Consider the following 22,128-nt stretch of genomic DNA (forward strand, 5'->3'; position numbering starts at 1 on the left):
AATTTGTATCGCTGAGCATGCGCATAGACAAATCCGCTGGCCTTGCAGAAGAGGTCAGAAATGATCCTCCTTTCTTTTTCCTGCAAGCAGCCAGAATTTCAGCCTTAGTGAATGGGTACCTACGGACATATACGATGTTATATATATATATATATATATATATATATATATACGTCTGCTTTCGCCCGACTTATATTTGTAGTTAGCCAAAACAAATGGGCTGGGACAGATGGATGAGTGCGCACTGACGCAGAACGAATTTTTTGGGTTCGGTCGTTCGTCTGATATTCATCGCGTGTTAGAACACTTCCATCCAGCTACCGTCGCCGTTTGTCTTCACCAACTAGGGGGAAAGTCCCGTGCGACGTGAGCCTCATTTGGCAGAAAACTTTTCGCGCATTGTTTTGTCAATCCGGTTGCAATTCCAGTGATGTTCGTATATGTAAACGGAGTGATCTCTGAACATTTCCTGTTGAGACTTATGCTTGTTGTAATCAGTATCGAAACCTGATATCACTGTACTGAATCGTTGGGGTACTTCTTAGCTCTCTGTGCGATCCTGACTCTCTTTAGCCATGGAAGGAATATATTCAATTGAAAGTTTTGTCATTGAAACATAACCACTTCTTTCACACGTGTGTGCTTGGCTGTTTTGCGTGAACTGCTTACATGAATGGTCTTCAACACCCATCCTCCCGATGGGGACATACTTGAGCATAACAAGGATGACAATGCTCAACTGCGTTGCAAGAGTGTCAGTCGATGGATCGTTAAACCGGGGCTTAAGCTAGCAGGTGTGCGGTTTTGACAACTTGACACAGTTTCTCATTAAACAACCTAAACCTCGCGACATAGTCAGCAAAACCTGAGTTAACAACTTGCGTTTCAGCGAATATACACCCATTTGCAAACTAATTTGGTTCATTCGAGAGACTCACCTGGATCCCAGCTGAATCTCTTGTTTATGATGTTCTCAGGCAACTGAATGTGCTGCACCAGGCCGCCTCATGTTTCAGTCGCTACGATATTTGAAATATCGCGATACATGTGTATGTTTGTAATGTACTACTCATAAGGTTGCTGATGTATCGCGATATTTCAAATATCGTAGCGACTGAAACATGAGGCGGCCTGGTGCAGCACATTCAGTTGCCTGAGAACATCATAAACAAGAGATTCAGCTGGGATCCAGGTGAGTCTCTCGAATGAACCAAATTAGTTTGCAAATGGGTGTATATTCGCTGAAACGCAAGTTGTTAACTCAGGTTTTGCTGACTATGTCGCGAGGTTTAGGTTGTTTAATGAGAAACTGTGTCAAGTTGTTGCGTTTCACTTTCTTGCTTGCGTTTTTGCTTCCTAAAAACCACGCCAGTACGTGGTTGATGGTTACGAGCCAGAATGCAACCAATGCTGCTGCTAGCAGTACCATTGACAAGCCTCCTAGAATCCAGTTTCAACACACCGCTAAGTGCATTCTCAGCAAAGGCCGTCAACATAAGTGAGGTTTTGGAGCTCAATATGGAGGGCATTTCAGCGCAGTCTTCTAATTGGACGTTATACACTGGGTAACTACTGGAATACCTTCTTATCGTTTTGTGTACCACTAAATTATGCACATCAGATGAAAGCTACGCACTCAGTGGGGTTACAGTGGTTTGTTGAACATGTTGTGAATACTGTTTGTTCAAGCATAATTTTAGCAATACTTATAGGAAAATTCCTCTTTATAGGGCAGCGTGAAGTGCTGAACACGTTCTTTAGTAAAGACTGAAGTTAACTACCCTTGGTTTACGTTGTGAATACATAATCAGTGTGGTTTCTGAGTAAACATTAACCTGACCTTATTTTGTCGGCCAGTGTGTTTAACAAGTAAGCCTTTCACTAATTGGTGTCCTTTTATTCAGAATCGTTGAAGAACACCGTATCACTACTACGGCTGACCGGAAAATCTCCGTCCTACGCTCCATCCGAAACGGATGACGTCGATGAAGTCATTGCCCCCAGTGGAAACGTACCAGGTGGCATGGAGTCCATCCAGGAGGAACACTCCCGTGGACCTCTAGACGAAGATCAATTAAATGACGGACCTGACGAGAACAGTCCGTCAGCTGGTTCAGTGACGATGAACGAACCCGTCAAAAACGAGACTGTCTCCTGTGAACCGACGGCTCCGAGTTCAGCGCCTTACTCTTCTGTGATTATAGATGATGACAAGCAGCTGGCTAGTAATGATGCCATTCTTCGCCTTCTAGAACCTGGTGAACGCCCGACTGTGATGTATCGCTGTGCGCGAATTCTCGGTCTTGATGTTTACGAAGGACTTCTATTGTTTGGTCAATCTCATTTTTACGTCATTGACGGATATACGTTAATCAATACACGGGAAATCGTCGACATTGATTCTCTACCACCTGATGTCATACACGAACCGGTGGTGCCCTGTATGCACGGTGCGTCCAGTACCAATACCGTTCGTGGCGTTGAACGGACGAGTGTTGGGTCACATGTAACCGATTTATGGAGCACTGGAGCTGTGAGTCAGACATCGGGAAAGCAGTGAGTACAGTCTGTTTGGAAATCAAACTCTTATCTTTCACATTGATTGTTGTTTGTGTTGAAGTAAGTCTGTAGTTTCTTATTGGGAATCCGTCATTTATTCTATCTCTTTTTCTGTATATATATACCATTATTTTGGCGGTGATTATTCCAAGCAATCCGATGCTCAAGCTTATCACCATACATATTTCGTGTGGATTCAGTTCTACCTCGGAACAACCAGTTGAATACATAAATGTTTAATCCTAACTGTAACCAATGTGGTTACAATATACAACCTGTTGTTTTCACTTCGCTTACATGCCTTGCAGTCAGTTCCTTGTGCAGTTTTCGATCCCATATGGATATTTGCCTTTGTGTATGCCAATGCCCATGATATAGCCTCAGGTAGGTGGACCCTGTTGTTGCTCAGTTTAGTCCACATTGGGTATTGGATATGAGTGCAGCCCATCTGCATCTACAACCTCTACTTCGTAAGTAAATCTAATGAAATATCAGATGTTTGATGATAGCCTGGTTTCCCACACATATTCGGCGGACGTATGTTGCTGTATCACCGCGGCTTTCTGTATCCCGTGCCAGCCACGCAATACGCACTATCAACCAAGTTTTACCTATGAGTTCTCCTTGAAACCTCGGATCTCAACTACGTCCATTCACACATATGTGTAATGTGGGAACCGCTGTAGACCTGTTTGTTTGTTGCTCAGTTGCAACCACTGTACGACAAGTACGCGGTTTTTACAGCTCATAATGATGATGAACGCCGTTGAAATTCTAGTGCGGACAATTTTCTGAACGTGTCCGTTTATGCACGGCCACCGAATCCACTGAAAAGGTCCGGTTTAAACTTACTCTCAAATCGTGCAATATATGACGTCACTTTTAGCGGTGCGACTTGCCCATAATAATGATATGTAATACCTCTCCTTACTGAATAGTCGTTGAATTTGACAGCGTTAGTTGTTCTAGTGTTTAGGGCCTCGCAAAATCCGACAGTTTTTAGCCGTAACCCTGTGCCCCGTAACCCCGTTGGGCCCTAGTATTCAAGTCGCATACCTACAAAGTTAACGCAAACCATAAATTCTGATACTCCCATGACTAGTTTTCATGGAATTATTTTGGAGATCTCTTTAAGTCAAGTGAAATAGCGTTTGTGCACAAGGTTACAATGGTATCGTGAAGATTATTAAAAGTATCTATACCTCAGAGTAAAAAATACTTGGTGTTCTTATCATTGTACGCTTTAGGCACTGTGGATTAGCACATCGGATCGAATAATGAAACATTCAAGAGATCAGAGTTGAATCGGCCTGCCGTGCCAAGGCCACGCTGATTCCAGCTGCTACAGTTTCAGTTGCCAGAAAATGGGAGAGTGTGGAACATGGATCTTAGCATTAGAGACGATGGTATAATCGCTTAGTTCGATAAACTGCTAAGCCACGCATTGCAGACGATAACTTTGATTCATGAGCGCCACTGACCGCGTGATTGTACGGTGTTTGCCTGAATCACTAACCATTCATGAGATCAGTCCCAGGGCCCCCATCTAGGATATCACAGGGTTACTGCACGGTAGAACTGTTGATACGTTTTTGTTCAAACATACTAGAATAGGAGGGATAAATAACCTCACTTTTTAAAGTCACAGTAAAGACTCTATGGGGAGAGGACGTGAAAACCGTGAGGCATGGTAGGCTTCTAAAGCGACTCTTCTAACGTTGACCAGTTCTAAAGTTGACCAGAACTGAGGGAAAAGATGCCTTGCCGCTTCGTGCCATTAGAACAAAGAGTTGGGAGGAAGAACCACTCACCTGATACGTAGACGATCCGTTCACTATGCTTTACATTGGCAGTAGTCATAGTCAGTTAGTCGTCACCAGTACATTGAGGACATGCATAGTGAACATGGGGACTTATCAGTCGCCCCACTGATTATGAATTTTCTGCGCTAGGTGGTCGAACTAGTTCGACCGGACACTCGGAAATCACGAATTTCAAGGCCCTGGTACTTCCGATAAACTCGTGGTCACCCTCGCCTATGAGGATGAACAAAAAGGCGACCGATATTCCCTTATTAGGCCTAAACTAAGTGTCTGTTTGTGATTGAAGCGGATGATGTGTCTACTCTATTCAGAAGTGTATCTCATGTTCAATATGAAGGGGAGAGTACCGATAGCTGTATCAGGAAGTAACGGTAGAATGCTGTTTTTCACATCACCTTCCCACTCGTTAACAACTAATTAGAGAACCCGTTATTCTTCTGTTCATAGCGGCTGATAGTTTCAGACTATGTCGGATATACTGAGTGTGACACAACCCCGCTCACAAATAGCCAGGCTATGTGCTAGGTGATCAGGGCTAGCTCTTACTAGAACCAACCCGTCATTCCTCTACCTTCCAGTAACTTTTCCCCCTTGCCCGTTCTTACCGATCTCTTTTGAAATAGGTACTTCAAGTTTCCCTATGAAAACATTCAGGATGTATACAAGCGCCGGTATCTGCTTCAACCCATTGCTTTAGAAGTTTTCAACACGGATGGACGAAACTTTCTGCTAGCTTTCTCTAAGGGATTACAAGGGAAAGTCTATCAGCGGTATGTCTTTGCTGAAGTTTCAAGTGGCCTTTCGTATTCCGCTTATCATATCCATTTTCGGTTCATGGTTTCGTTTGGGATATCAATCCAATAGATAAGAGATAAAGATGTGTAACCTTTCTCACCAAAGCTGGACGTTTTCTCTACTTTGATCCAAGGTTTTACGTATGTTCTTCTTTCCCGATCATTTCACATCCTGTATATGCAAATTAGTCGTAGGCTACGATAGACCTAGGTGTTGCTGTTACGAAACGTAAGCTTAACGTTGCCTGGAAACATCACAACCGAGAGATTCAGCTGGATTCCAGGTGAGTCTCTCGCACAACCAAATTAGTTTGCAAATGAGTGTACTTCACTAAGTTTAACGTGCTTCAGGCATTCAGGTACGTTCGTGATACCTCTTTTGTAGGTTGTTATTTTCAAAGCCTTGGTCAGCCTCAACTTGTGACCGAAAAACTTATGCCCTGATGACGATCCTGTGTTAAGCATTGTCAAGGTCAACATGTCACCCGTGATAATCATTGATTTCTGTTTTCCTTCCTTGTTCCTCACGCGAAAACCTCATTAGCTTAATGGATGTGTTGTGGCAATGCCACTGCGATTAGTCTCCAGTCTCTACTTCTTTACGATTTTCTGGATTAGTGACGTGAACGCAGTAGACTGGTTTCATCGACTTCAGTCCATTCTTGGGGCTACTGTGACTATTCTGCATCCGACTCCTACTACTACTGATTGGATCGAGGAGTTAGTGTGAAACTGATGTGCTTGTAGGTGGTCGTCTCGTAAGCCGCAAATTCTGCTCGTTGGCGAGACTGAACAATTTTTGTGGTTGATGGTGCTGTGAAGAGAGTTGGGAATTTTTACTGGTGATTTTATCCTGTCAGTAAATCACTGTGCTGAAAAACCGGGAAGCACTGTACTGGTGTTGCATCCCTGTTTGGAATCATCAACAATGCGCACCTTATTTGAAAATTACCAAAACCGTTTATCAGTCTATAAACCATGGCTTACAGAAAGAACACTTTCATATAATTGGAACTTCCACCTCGTGATCATCGTCGTTATCATCACTGACACCACGATACCACCACACTGATACTATTAGTGCACAGCTGATGATAGCCATAATACAAATCAGAAGGTGAATGTGTGTGCACTAATAGAAGTTTTTAACATGGTTGCGACACATAAAAATGAATACAATGCGAAATGGGGAGCAAGTCAAAAAGGGAACTTATCGGATGCGAGAGTCCCTTGGTGGAAGTCCGGACGGCAGGAACGTGTTTTTCTCCGCAGTTCGACTGCTACACGTACTCCATGGTTGTCCGTGGACTTGTGGAGAAGTTGACGTCCTGCTCCCTGCGCGCGCGCGAGTCTGTGTGTCTTGACTGGGTTTGGTTTCTCTTTATGTAGGTCCCAGTGCGTAAACGTGGGCGCGTCGTCACATGATTGGTCGCTACGCTGACTAGGCGGTGCAGACAATCGATGTCCGATGAGTCAGCTTAATGCGACGTGTTTGTGCGTATGAGAAAAAAGACAAGCCTCGCGATCCAGTGAGCGACTGTGAGTTGAACAGTCAACTATGTGGGTGACTGGGTCGCTACAGTACCTCGCTGCCTTACAGTCATGAGGAACACGGTAAAACTGGATGAGAAATGGATTAGTGCTAGCTTACTACAATGATTCTGAGGTGCCTACACCTCCAGGCACACATTCAGGCAAGCTGGATAGAAACCGAAAACAAGAACGACATTGACATAGATTAGCAGCCATATCTTGTAGCGCCTTCAACCAGTCGTAATGGGGATCACGCGGTCCCTATCCCGGAAGGCAAGCAGCAGTGACAATACCCAAACGTTTCGTAATCCCTATCATACCCCTCCGCCAGTGTAAGGCTTGGCCACCTCTCTCCTCTTCCGCCACTTTGATTTTGGCGGAAAAAAGCACTCGTCGCAAACGATGGCTCGGCATATGCAATACATGGCCTAGCCAATGCAGCTTCTGATTCTGCACACATTCCTCAATAGAAGTCCAGGCTGTACAACCGAAGGCAGCTTCCTAGTTTGTTTCGCTACGACTTCGTTGACACCAACCCACACGAGCTCTTGTTCTCATACAACGGTTGTCAAACACCTGAAGACGTGTCAGTTCCGATACTCGAACAGGCCGAGTCTCACATCCTTACAACAAAACGGCCCCCACTGTAGCCTGACACACACATCCTTTGAGATTCCTGGATATACCTATTTGATGCCGTAGATATCTCAAATTTGCAAGCGCAACCCGCGCCTTGCGGATTCGTGTACTGACCTCATCAGAACTAATACAACTTCCAAGGTGCCTGAAACGCTGCACAACTTCGAGTGCCTCCTCTGGTTCGTAAGTGGCTTGTTTAGTGACTCCATGTCCAGAAGCATGCAGTGCATACCAAAACATGGGATGACTTTGGTCACTTCGTCGAAAAACACCTGTACCTTGTCATCTTGTAAGACAAGAGTAATGTCACCGCTTACTCCATATGGGCCTTTCCGTCAGAAGCTATTTGAACACCGGGGTTTCGAAGACTTTTCAGCGTTCGTCTCATTATCTCATCGATTAGAAAATAACATAGGGATGGAGAAAGTGGGCACCCTTGACGGACACCCCTTTGGGCGCAGAAGCCTTTAGAGAGCTCTCTTACACATCTGGAAGTACGTCTGGTAGTACATGGAACTTAGGTTCACGAACTTCCGGGGCAGTCCTTGATGGACGAGCGTGTCAAGGAGAACAGACCGGTTAACCAAGTCGAATGTGCCTTAGAAATCCAGGAATACTAAAATTGTGAGTCGTTTGTTTGCGTGACATTGTTCCAGTAGCAGACAGAGTGTGAGGATTTGATCAATGCAACCCCTACCAGGCCGGAACCCCGCTTGTTGCTCTCGAGTCAGTGTTTGACGAGCCACCATAAGGCGACGAAGCATCGGTGACGCCAACGATGGTTACTGTGGTTACCACAATCACTGCGAGCCACTCTTTTGAAAATAACCCTTATGGAGGAAACTGTTGGTAGCTCAGGTAGGGTAGTGGTTTTGCACAACCACTAACGCACCACTACGCTCCAGCACCGATGATGTCACTTCGATTGGTGATGAAACGTTTGCAATCAAATTGCCCAGCCCAGTGAACAAGCCGACGACTATGGCGCCTATCTCCAAATGCAGGCAAACAGATCAGATAAGCATCGACTGGGGACTTCACCCCCATCCTCAAATATTGTGGCTAGGAGGTCATCCGTACCAGAAGCTCGGTGGCGCTTGAGAGCACATATGTAGTCATGAATGTCCGAGGCCGTCGAGCTATCCACGTTCGTCGTACAGGGTGGGTTCCAGATGAGTGGCAGCTGGTGGCCACGATAACTGTTGTTCGAAGTACACTGCCCAACGGTCGAGGGGTTCTTTATTCAAGATGGTCGCTCCATTCTTATTCTTGGCGGTTTTCGGGACCGGTCGGACGCATCAACTAAAATAATCTTCGGACATTCCCGGCTTCCTGAGCCTCTTCCATTCCTTAGCTTTCCGTATCCACTAGATCTCACGGTCGACCCGTACATTCACCTTCATTTGACGTCTGACAATATTGTTGGGCCAAGTGTTGTTCGGGATTGGTTGGGATATTCGTTCAAATAAACTGATATGGGTTTAAGGCAGTAAAGCACCACTATTCTCTAGTGCTGCCTGGCTACCAGCAGGTATCCAGTCAAGTAAGGATCTTTCCCGGTGACTTAGGATGATTCCAACTGACCGTACAGGTCCTGGATCGCCAGAGCTGCGCAGCCGGAAGCGGTTAGCTCAGCCAGTGCGATTGCATTTTGTATTATTGTTTCTGATACACAGCACAAATCGATGTCAAGCGAGTCCACTGTGAGAGCAAGGGCAGTTCATTGATCTGTTTAATTCAGAGTGTCGACATTGAAGGCGGCCAGATAGGTGGCGCAAAGATGTTGCTCGCAAAACTGATGCGGGACGAGCGGAGTCGTCAATCCTACGTGCTAGACCTACAAGGACAGTCCTATTGATAGAGTTGGGATAGGGGGAAAGTCTGTGAACGAAAGAGAAAGGGGCGTCTGCAGTAGCCTGTCTCTGCTTACCCGCCCTGCTGTACGCAGCGGCTCGGATGACGCCACCACGCGACGACCTATATGAGCTGGGATACTGCCAGGGCGCCCGCACCTAGACAGAAGGATGATTAGAGTCATCAACCAAAGACTTTGACTGAAGAGCTTAACTGCAAAGCAGTGGTGTTTGGCTGGAAATGCAAGTGCAGAAGTCGCCACACATCTTCCAACCGACCTGGAGGATCAGCAGACTTTGTTCGTCAGGCCTCTAACCATTGACCAACCTTGTATGAGAGACTGCGAGTGTCGCGCGGACATCCCCAGTATAGCTCAGTAGGTCGGTGAGGTACACAAATTGTCTCAGCACTGTAAGGTCCATTCTCTTCGTTGCGTGGTAGTTGCCACTCGGTCAGCCAGTCGGTGGATTACTACATGTCGTGGTTTCTGTGGATGATGGGTGAGGTGCGCTATACGCTGTTTGAGTGAGTGCTATTCGCACTGCTGATCGTCTCCAACAAGGATGAACATCTGTACAGTGCTTCGCGTCTTCATCACAAATAGGCTTCGCTGACAGGATGAAGTTTCTTGAAATGTTTTTCATGTTTTCACTTTGTCCCGTCCCCCTCTTTTATTTAACTCACATTGTTTTCATTTTCACGATTTTCCCTATTGTATCACCTCTTTCTGGCTCCCTACAGATTCCAAAACGTGGCTGTCCTGAATTCGGTATCACTGTCCCTGATGAATCAAAAGAAGTAATTACTGTTTCCCTTCGGGTGTTTTGCTTTGCTTCAAATTCACATTGTGTCCCTATCCACACAAACTTATGGTCCCTAATCATGTGAATTTTCCCCGTCATCAGTCAAGATCACTTTAGGTAATAATATTACATTTAAGCTTTAAGTCTCCTTATTCTGTTGGGTTTTTTTTACAGTTTTGCACTTGATAATGGATAGTTTTGAATAGTGATGCAGTCATCTAGTTGGCTGTCTTGAGGTAGGACATTCATATCAAGCTTCCTCCAAGCTCGTAAAAGCGCGCTCCGAACCACAGCTGAAAACTGTACGACTCTGTTCGAAACGTTTTTCTTGTCGCTTAGTGATTCTACCATATGTACATCAGCTCACGAAGTGTATGCACCCGGTAAAGAAGTGTCGTCTTTGCTAACCGTTAGAGTTTGACAGTCTTAGGAACCTATGTTGAAACAACACTACCCACTTGTAGGATGTTGCTTGGTTTAAAATATATTATTCCCATATGTACTTTTGGATTCTTATGCCTTTATTTTTATTTTCAGCACGCCTAGTTTGTTGAGCAGCCTCTTGGGTGAAAAAACAGTGACAAAACGGTGGGAGGTTAGTGTGTATTGGTTCGAACTGATGTGCATGTTGGCCGAGCCAAGTATCTCCTTCTGTACTGTTTACTCGATAGTCAAATGACTTAAACCCGGTTGTGTAACTTTCACAGTATTCTTCATTTCTATCGTAAACTTTATCCAATTTTTTCTCACCACTGAGTTCTTGAGCAACATGTTTGTTTCCAGTCTTTTAAGTCGACAGTTTGTTCACTTAATGACCCTTCTTGATATAGTTTTTCCTTATCATTCTAATAATCGTATTTTCGTTGTGCCAGGTCTTGAATCATTCTTCGTTATTTCCGTTTTATTTTTGTGAAGCGTGGCGAACTGAGCAATTTTCAGTACCTCATGTACTTGAACACACAAGCCGGTCGTTCTTACAACGATTTGATGCAGTATCCGATCTTCCCTTGGGTGCTTGCTGATTACGATTCGGAGGAGTTGGATCTCACCTGCCCGGAGACATTCAGAGACTTCTCCAAGCCAATGGGTGCCCAAACTCCGCGTCGTTTACACCAGTTTCACCGACGTTTCAAAGAATGGGACGACCCAACAGGAGAGACTCCACCGTATTATTACGGCACACATTATTCGTCCGCTATGATTGTTGCCTCCTATCTGGTTCGAATGGAGCCATTCACACAACAGTTTCTCAGGCTACAGGTGGGGAACTTTTGAATAGTCTTTTCCTTCTGTGTTTGCAGGTGTTTTCAGCCAGGGGAATATAATGAACACACTCACTGCTAATGGTGCTTTTTTAAAAAGCGACTTATTTGGAGCGGTTTACCGTCGCGCACAACTTATCAGGGAGGGTGGTGCATCCCGTATGCTCTATGACAAGCCCGCTCAAGGGAGTGCAACCTGTATCATCACTCTTCCTATACACTCATTCCAGTTATTCAGTCTGGTTCACTCATTTCCTAAGGAATAACGCCTTGCCCGAGACCGGATATGTTTTATTCGTTTGGTTAACCTTAATCAGCCGAGGTTCCGCGCACACCTTGTATCGTTCGGCTAAGGCAGAGCGCATCAATTTCTAGCTCACTGTGTTCAATGAGCACTTAACTCCTGCCCTGTTCTCCTAGTATGAAGGTCTTCCGTAAACCTTATGAACCGTGATTATTTCATCATCGACAGCATGACATCAGTGTTCAACACCGGTGCTTCACTGCCGTACTCATGGTTGTACGAGGGCTGGGATACTGCCAGGGCGCCCACACCTAGAAAAGAGGACGATTAAGGTCCTCAACCAAAGCCTTCGGCTCAAAAGCCTAACCGCAAGGCAGCGGTGTTTGAAGGGGAATGCAAATGCATTACCATTTCTACGGAACAAGTCGCCACATGTTCCAGCCCCAAACCTGTAGGGCCAGGAGACTGTGAGTGTCACGGGACATTCCCCAGTATAACCCAATGGATCGCTGAGGTAGGCGAAAAGTCACATCACTGTAAGGTCCAATCTCTTTGTAATTATTTCGGCTCCCTATTTTTACTTGGTTTTGTAATTCAGCACATTTTTGTGGTTTCAGGGAGGGCATTTCGATTTACCGGATCGGATGTTCCACAGCGTGAAACACGCTTGGCTTAGTGCGAGCGAACAAAACATGGCCGATGTTCGCGAACTAATTCCGGAATTTTTTTACCTACCGGACTTTCTAGTCAACTCTAACCAATTCGAATTGGGGTTAAAGCAAAACGGACGGTCTGTAGACGACGTTTCCCTCCCCCCTTGGGCTAAGTCGGATCCCCGGGAGTTTATCCGAGCACATCGAGAGGTCAGTTGCCAGTCAACTAATAACACTGTGTGTTCGATGTCCTTGCATCTCATTCTCTCCTATATAACCTCTTGTATTCTCCTCAGCGTTTCAATACTGCTATGGTAATCCCCCTCCAGAAAAGAACATTGTGAAAAAAGGCCTTTTGGTTTCCTTTTTCGAAATAATTTCCTACTGCTGTGTGGCGAAATAGGGTCGTAGTCATTCAGTTTAATCTGTCCTCATGACCGTTAAACCACACAACGAATTAAATATATCCCATTTATTGACTGAACTGATGACCTCCTCCTCCTTACTTACTGGCTGGTAGCATCTTTTCAATAAGATCAAGTATGGACCAGAAATTATCAATATTCTTTGGTGAGATTCATACTAATTGGTCCCTGCGTTCATCAATGCACTGTCGTCGCTTGTCAGCATTATAGCTGACTTTTATCATAAAAGCATAAAACCACCTTTTTGCAACTTGCTTGTTGAAACGGTATGTTGGAATCACGATCCAACTGGGGTTGTTTCCATGTTACTCGTGTCTAGGATATGATGTACTAAGCTGTTGATCGGGCTCGAGAGGGCATTGGACACGGACTCAGATCTGACGATGAAACCCACTGGAGACCCCACAGGAGATGCGCCTCTTCACAGGCGGTGTCTGCTCCAGGCGTTACTGTATTCCTTAAAGGCGTCGGAGAATGATCTACTCTAAACCTTTTCAAAAGACAGTTTTACCCAATAGTCCCAGCTTCTCTGTGTTTGAGGAATCTCATGCTTCACACCTAGTTGTGCGTTCTCCGACGACCATCACTTCTTGGAGTGACGGCCCAGTACTGGAAGTCGATTGGATTCTGACTTGTAAACTTTGGTCCTGGAGATCTCTCTCATTGTAGACGGAAATGCTCACTTTTTCTGCTCGCAGACGATGAACTATCATGTAACGGAAACAACTGACAGTTGTTAGTCTAGTGGTTCCCTTCATGCTGAATCCCTTCCAGATGGTACAATTGAACGGTCTCATCTCTCCAGATAGGCCCAATGCGAGTCATCATTACTCGAATGCTTATGAAGGTAGGGATATTCATGCGCCATGAATGAGGAGGTATGGTTTAGAAGGACCCATATATTCAAATCATCCATTCCGTTCGTGTTGCTCTCTAATGTCTTCTGGGCTTTTTCCCACAGGCCTTGGAAAGCGAATACGTTTCTGCTCATCTTCACGAATGGATTGATCTGATATTTGGCCATAAACAGCAAGGAGATGCAGCGGTACTGGCTTACAATGTTTTTCACCACCTGTTCTACGAAGGAAATGTGGATATCTACTCGATTGACGATCCACTCAAGCGCTCTGCTGTGATTGGCTTCATTAACAACTTTGGACAAGTCCCAAAACAGCTGTTTCGCAAACCGCATCCTAGCCGCCGGATCGCTGTGCCTCGTGGTATATCAGCACTGTTCCTCGGATCTGCCAAGAAACCAACCTCAGGAACTCAGATTGCACAGGATTTGTTCTACCAAAACATTGACTGTCTGAGACCACATCTACAACCACTCAAAGGTGAGTCTACTGCTTGCATACAGCTAAAAAGTCTTTCTTGGGCTGGTGGTGCAGACGAGGTATTCTACAATATTATCCTCAAAAACGCCTCGCTGTAATCACACCGTTTCTTATATCGGGAAACTTCAGTATTGATAGGAAGGGGCTTTAACGCTATTGTGTCTCGTGAAAAGCTGTTCCATCCTGACTCGCTTTTGTCTTTCACTTATGTGAAGACTGCACTATTTTTTAATGCCGCTTCATTTATTTATATATTTATTCTGGCGCTTTTTCCGACCTAAAGATGCCACTTTGACGGGGTGGTCGGGCGTGAGTGCCGCAATGGTCCCTAGGGCTACGTTGGCTGGAACTTCGTTCCACAAGGTTCAACCCTGCCAGGAAAACCAAGTCAAAGACCGAGTCAAATCCCGTGCTACGAGGCGATCTGGGGGTAAAGTCATACTGTCCGTTCGGTAGGAGTGCGAAGGCGATCAGCATATCCTTATCCATGGAAGGAGTGATGTTGCCTTCTCTCGGAAAAGGACAGGTTAGAAAAAAACGCATATTCTGGTCGCCCAACGGTCGACTGTGACCGCCTGCGTATTATTCAGTTCGTTCGATATAGATTTAAAACCAGAGTTCTGTGCTGCTCAAAAGGCGCCTGGTCTGTGCAACCGCATCAGGATTAAGACAGTAATGCCCCGCTCCCTGTGTCCTCGGGTTTGGGCAACCTCCTGCAGCCGAGTTCAGGCTATTGAGTCGGCTCCGGGCAGGATCCTCAAAGAAAACTCTGCTGTCCGCTTCCCCATGGGTCAGACTTTTGAGTCGAAGGCTCAAGGCTGGGTACCTCAACCAAACCTCCTTCCTCGCCCTGAGCGATCGGGAAGTATCATTCGCCCGCACAGTTCTATGTCCACCGATGTCCCTTTCCACCAAACAAGCAAACGTCGCAGAGTCATTTGACTGTCAGTTATTTGACCGAAGGGGCTTCCCCACTGCTTTCCAACATTAAACAAAACAAAATCTTTCTAAATCAACGAGATCCTTTCTATGTAGTAGCTTTCAATGTACGTACTCTGCGTCAAATTGGCAAATGGACAATACTTGTTGAAACCCTGCACTTTCTTAAAATTGATGTATGCTGTGTCTGTAAAAAAACGCATACAAGACCCAAGCATGGTTATGCATCTCAGAACACCAAGGACGAACTCAGGTCTTTCAAATTTATCCGTGTGCCGGGTGATCCACAAGCGATGACCCGTAGTAGTGGGCACGTTGATGAAGCATGGGGAAATGTGAAAGCAGCTATGCTAGCGGTGTCCATTGCCGTCTGTCCGACCTCAGATACAATCAAATGACCACTAGATATAGTCGAGATCGCTGGTCGTGGGTGGTGCCAGAAAATCCATACCAGCACGCAACGAGTACAACAACGCACGCAAATTCCTCAGACGCCAAATAATAAAGAAACTAAGAAAAGACCGACAGCTCCGGTTGGCATCGAACGCTCGGGAGATGGAAAAGGCTTTTGCTACCGGAAGCAGCCCCGCCCTATACCAATTGATGCTATCTACTATTCCTAGGAGAGCAGGGGTCATTGAAACGATAAGTGGAAAAGGTGGCTCATTAATCCACTCACACCTCAAAGAACAGTTAAGCTGGCATCGTGCAACCCAGTCCGTGGAGATGGTGCATACGGGCGAATGGAGTGTAAACCTTAATCGCCCTGTGATAAAAAAGAAATAAAGAACGAAATATCATACTGAGACGCGTTATCAAGCCTTCTCATCAACTAGTTGGTACAATGATGTCGAGTCAGTTGACGTGCACTTTCCTGTTACAGCCCACCGAGCACACCGCTGTGTTTGTACGATCTTTAAAGCGGTAAACACTAATATAACTCACGATTCACCTTTGTAACGCTCTGATCTGGACATCAAACTCACGTATTTTAAGATACAGCACAGATTGTGTTTCGTCAACACACAATAACATGGATTAGAACGGTCGGTTTAGGCATCTAGTGAGACCGATTCGATACTTTATATGGACCGTAATTTAACAATAAAATTCAAGTGGCCTGACAAAGTCAAAGTATACTTCTTAGTGAAAAGGCTAAGAAAAGTTCACCATTGGAGGTTGATTCAAATTTCGCTGGATCATGTGTGCTATCTCACTGGCCGAGCAATTTATCAATATTTTTTACGAAACAGTATGGCTATTTTAAACTAATGTAATATACGTGATAATATACGTGGTGTTTTGTCCACATCTCAGTTTTTACTTGTTCTGACGTATTCAATTCCTAGGTACTTTCTTGTTACAGTTGTACCGGGTCCTGTTATAACAAGTGTTTTGGGATTCTAAACTCATGAGAAGGCTCTAGCGTCATTCTGAGCTGAGCTTTTGGTTTTTTTTCTCGGCTGTTTTATCTGGTGACTCTTTTCGTGATTTTCGCTCACTTGTTTCTGCAATCCCTACTCCACACATTTCTTACATAGAGCTGAAGCATGCTGTGGGTCAAATAGTCCAGCTTGATCCGAGTGTCATACCCAGTGGTAGCGGAGGGTCTGCTCCATCGTCTGCGGTAGTTCCCAGTGTCGGAGGAAGCAACACAGGCGGTAGTGCAGGGAGTGGTGTCAGCGTGGTTTTTACCGATGGTTTTTCAACTCCTCCTTGTAACAGTTCTGGTTCGATCACCTTGGTGGGTACCTCAATCGTGGCTGTCGAACAGAATAAGTGTCTGCTTCCACCACACCACACAGCCTATGTTGCCTGGGGTTTCACTGATGGCAGTCTGCGATTGAGCAGTCCGTTCGATCCACTCGACAGAGCCCGGTCCGTGTTTGAGATGGTTGACCAGGCAGAAATACTATGTTGTACTGCGCCGAATGACCGCATTTTGATCACAGCTGGAATAAGCACTGTGGTTCGCGTGTGGAAGGTGAGTGAGCTGTTCGGTTGATTAATCTTAATGTATGACCCCAGGAAGCACGTCTGTGGATCCTTGTTTCTTTCAGTTCCTCCTTTGAATCGTGATGCTGTCAAAATCAATCAGAATGTTGTAGGAATAAGTTGCTTGGATGACCGTCCGTCTTTGTGGATTAAGAGTGTTTTGAAGGATGGTCGTTATCGAAACCGATGGTTACGATGGCTACAGATTTTTGGGGTTAGCGAGTACATGGTCTCAACAGGAGCAAAGTTTATGAAAACTGTTTATCGGCACACAGCAGAGGGTCAAGTGGTCGAATTAAGGCTGTTCCCATAGGTAGGATTTTAGTGAAATTTTCACGGCATGGAAATCTGCCTTTTCCTCTGGTATATCGTGAGAGATCTTCTGCTTGAAAGATATGCAGAACAACCAGAAGCCTGGAGGTAAACCATACGAGAAGCTGATCGTTGTATTGGTCGCCCTGGGCAATCTTTCTATACGGTGTGCAAAGGCTACTCGAGTTCAGGTCTGGCGTAACCATAGAAGAGAAACCATTATGACCCCTCTAAGCAAGCAGATCATTTGAAAAGTTCCTTACGCAGCCATAAGTCCTATTGCTCAGCAATAGGTTCACAACTCTTCCTTCTCACTCACATGAGTGTTCATCACCTTCTTTTATGTTGTTACATTACAATAATATCGGAAAAACACTCCAGTTCAATTCGAATTGGTGATACAAGTAACGGAAATGTGGCTAAACGTCTAAAAAGAATCCACCACCCTAATTCCATCCGACCTCGGTATGGCGTGACTCCATATAACGATTTATCAGGTTGCCTAGCGAAACCTTATTCCACACTGCTGGTATTTGCGCAAGCCACCCCCGAGTTGTATTTTTCTCAACCGAACCAAGTTGTCGGTGGGCGCTTAGCATAATACAAAGTTGAGTTACAATTTCCATAGGGAAACTTAAGTCATTTCTATGCAGGACAACCTGCAACTGTAAAGACATTTTCATTTCTGCTTCAGAGAGAAAACAAGAAAACTCCGAAACGTTAAGTTGTTCTCCATTTAAGGCCTCGAACTTGATCCTCACTTACAATCATGCGCCGTATTTGTGTTATGGAATGACTCGCTTGCATAAAGGAAAGATGATAATGTTGACAAATGCTTAACTACGTTCGGACTTCCTTAGTCTGATGAACACCAGCGTTGACGACTGATGACACGGTCAGTGTGTGCGAATAGATCGTCACATCTCACATCATTCCATGGGTAATAATCAATCATAGTAGATTAATCATAGTGATAAAAACCCAATGATTTGCTTATCCAGAGTACTTATCCAGAGTACTTATTCAGAGAACTTTTAAACATAAATACTTACTCTCACACCCTAACATAAACCCTCTGGGATGATACTCACCGCCCAATCTGGGCCGGTTATCTTGAGCATTGTCTTTATGCTGTATTCTCTTTGGGAGTTATTCAGTTATTTGAAAACTAGAAATACCTCCTGTTTAGTTCTAGGAAGTTTGTTTTCTCGAGGTAAGTTTGTAATGGATCGAATACTACCTGTAATAGGTAGTATAGGAATATTGTAATAGGAATATTGTACCTAGTTTGTGCACTTAATTTGGACGAAAGATCCCCTTGCTTCAGGGCGCATCCCACATGCAAAGAGACTGATTGCAGTTCATTTACACACAGGCTAATATTGAGTTAATAGCACTCACCATAATATTATTATTCTCTGGGTTGGATACCTGTTAAACAATCTGGGTCAATTTCTTGTAAGCTATACGTTTACAGTACGCTACCACCGGTTACGCGTCTGGTACCATATCACATCGTCCCTAGTCATCGGCATATCCGTTCATGCGTTTACCATTACACACGACTGTTGTTGCTGGTTTCCTTCTACACGCTTCAGTGTCAAGTGTGTTCGGAGTTGTAGCCGAAACATTCACATTGTTCAGTCGACAGAACGCAATACGATGCGGTGCTAGTTGTTACAAAGCGAACAAGTGATCGTTAAATTGAATCCCTATTTCGATTGATGCTCAACACTTTTATAGGTAAACGGATGCTCAACTGCTAACAGAATGTCAGAAGCCTGCACCTAACCAGTCACATGGAATCAGCCGAATTTTGTTGACTGGTTCTGTCCTGTTTTTGTGTCTTACTGAACGGTAGTGCGATTCTGTATAGGTCCCTTAGCTTCCTGTTCCGCCCACTATGGTATATGAAAAGGCAAGGTAGCTCTACACAGTCCCTTATGAAGACAAAGGGAAATTGTTACAACTGTATTTATGGGGTATTCACAGTGTTCCACAAGGTCATGCCAGAATCTCCGTGAGTGGGCGAGAAGCGTCAAGTCAAAGATGCTCGATCCGGAATGGCTAACATTCTGACCAATCAGGGCATGTCTTCGTTTGGTCGGTGTCCTGCACGTGACATCCGTCCAAATGATGTGATGTTCGATTATCAGGGACGGCTGGCCTCCGGATACCTATGTAAAGTCACCACGGATGGGGTTGTTTTGGGTTTATTGAACCTAACTTTCCTTTGGGGAGTGTTTGTGAATGTGAATGAGTTCACCCTAAGTGGATCTACGTGAAACTTTGCAAACATTGTACTTTCCTAAGAAACACAACCATCTTAGACTGTAGCTGAGATATCCAATGAAGACTATGTTGAACTCCGCCAGATTTCTTCCTATTTACATTCTCACCAAAATTCCTGAGTCTTCCAGTTATCAGGACGAACTTGCAATGTTGCTTATGATTCCGTGTGTGGTCGCTCCTTCGTACCAAATCTAACTCGGAACGAAATCTTGGTGATACACGTTCGTTTTTTTTCAAAGTTCAGTTGAAAGTATGTATTTCGGCACCCAAACTTCCGTTAGACATTTGTACACTGATGAATGAGCGTACTACTTTTGGGCTTATCTATAGCAGCACTGCAGAGGCTATTGCTAAAGAAACAACAGAACACATACTTCAAGCACAAACTGATTCAATTATTACTGGGTTCGTGAATCTGCAACCTTATACCTTCCCCGAAACCCCGCCATCTCGTCGCAGGAAGTATTCCTTACAATTTGGAAACCATTAGCATTTTGGTGCAACCGAAACAAGACCAAACTTCCACTCGGACCGATCGAGTTTTTTTCGAACACAGTATGGTGGCGCCACGCTTTTCTACTTCATAATCTGTCTTGTCCGTTCACTATAGCCCAGGTTACTGGGATGAGAGCACTGGTTTCGCGGGTCCCATTCGGTGTTACAAAAAACAGTTCATGTGATATACAACTGTATTACCTAGTGACGATTAAGTCATTCGTGTTTCCGAACGAGGGACTTCTTAGCCTTACAAAGCATAAGGCTTCAGGGAACTAAACGATGACATTTCCTTACACTTCACGTCCAGTGTGTCCTGTTTGTGCTTGTACTTAAATTTGGGAGGTGCTCATTGTGGATCAAACCCTCGAGAAGAGTAATTCCAAAAGTAAAGCGATTTTATGCATCGTTTTAGATTTTCTGTCCACATCACTGCTGCAACAATTGCACAACCTCTGCTTTCATAAAATCAACCGGGTGGAAAATTGTCCGGCTTCCAGATGGATGGAAATGTTAATCTGCCCAATGAATGTTGGTGATAATGCTTAAATAGCTAATTTGTTGGCTTTTTTGAAAGGTATAACAAATGGCACCCAATCACTCCTGAAAACCGCCGGTAGCATTTACTCACGAAACAACTGCTGCTAAACGACACCGTGAATTCGTCCACATAAGGAGAAAGATCAATACAGAGTCACGTTACTCCTTCGGTATGTGTATGGATTTTTAACACACGCCGGAATACTTGATTCATTCAATATGGGAACCGCTACTATGAATGACCGGATGAGTTCATCACCATTTTCACAATCATCATCATCACTGACATCATCACCACAATCATCGTCATGATCATCATCACCATCATCAGCATTACCGTCATCATGATCACCACCATCATCATCATCATCAACATCATTATGCTAACCAACATCATCATCATCATCTCCACCCTCATCATCATCATCACCATCATCATGATCACCACCACCACCATCTTCATCATTATCATCATCACCACCACCATCATCATCATCATTATCAGCATCATCATCCCCATCATCATCATCACCTGCATCGTCACCATCATCATCATCGCCACCACCACCATCATCGTCATCATCATCACCATCATAATCATCACCAGCGTCATCAGCATAGTCATCATCACCATCGTCGTCACCATCATCATCAGCTCCATCACCACGATCATCATCATCACCACCATCATCACCATGATCATCATCACCATGATCATCATCATCATCACCACCATCATTGTCAACATCACCATTATCTTCATCATTATCTTCATCATCACCACCACGACCATGATCACCAATGTCATCATCATCATCATCACCACCACCATCAACATCATCACGGCTACCATTTTCATCATCATCGTCACCATCATTATTACCACCATCATCATCATCATTATCACCATCACAATCATCACCACCACCATCAACATCATCGTCATTATCATCACCACGATGAATATCATCATCACCATCATCGTCATCACCATCATCATCATCATCATCTTCATCATCATCATCATCATCATCATCATCATCATCACCATCTTCAACATCATCACCACCGCCATCATCGTCATCGTTAGCATCATCATCATCCTCATTATCATCACCAACACCATCATCACCATCATCATCATGAGCACCACCCCCGTCATCATCACCATCATTAAATCGTCATCATGATCACCATCATCGTCATCATCACCAACCTCTTCATCACCATCATCATCATCATCATCACCACAATCTTCCTCCTCAACACCACCACCATCATCATCACGAACACCATCCTCCTCATCATCACAATCATTATCATCGCGGTTCTCATCATCATCACCATCATCATCGTCAACAACATCATCATCATCATTATCATCCCGATCATCATCACCATCATCATCATCATCATCACCGCCGTCACCATCGCCATCATTGTAACCATCATCATCATCATCACCACCACCACCATCATCATCGTCACCATGATCATCATCATCACCAGCACCATCATCATCGTCATCGTCCTCGTCATCATCCTCATCATCATCACCATCATTATCATCACCATCCTCATCCTCATCACCATCATCGTGATCATCATCATCCTCTTCATCATCACCAT

The 22,128-nt window shown here is 44.6% G+C and overlaps 1 protein-coding gene across 1 annotated transcript in view; it reads left to right on the plus strand.

Annotated features, from left to right (window-relative positions):
- T265_15334 (hypothetical protein) overlaps nt 1-16,849 on the plus strand; it is a gene marked incomplete at both ends in the record, with an annotated part of 86,119 nt that extends 69,270 nt beyond the window's left edge. Inside the window, 8 exons of the mRNA XM_009177634.1 lie at nt 1,905-2,556; nt 5,006-5,152; nt 9,944-10,000; nt 10,543-10,600; nt 10,921-11,265; nt 12,129-12,374; nt 13,551-13,926; nt 16,407-16,849. Of these exons, the coding sequence (XP_009175898.1) occupies nt 1,905-2,556; nt 5,006-5,152; nt 9,944-10,000; nt 10,543-10,600; nt 10,921-11,265; nt 12,129-12,374; nt 13,551-13,926; nt 16,407-16,849 (2,324 nt within the window). The remainder of the gene's footprint in view (nt 1-1,904; nt 2,557-5,005; nt 5,153-9,943; nt 10,001-10,542; nt 10,601-10,920; nt 11,266-12,128; nt 12,375-13,550; nt 13,927-16,406) is intronic.
- Nucleotides 16,850-22,128: the final 5,279 nt, after the last annotated feature.

This window comes from Opisthorchis viverrini (assembly GCF_000715545.1).
Source record: "Opisthorchis viverrini unplaced genomic scaffold opera_v5_442, whole genome shotgun sequence".
Classification (NCBI taxonomy): Eukaryota; Metazoa; Platyhelminthes; class Trematoda; order Opisthorchiida; family Opisthorchiidae; genus Opisthorchis; species Opisthorchis viverrini.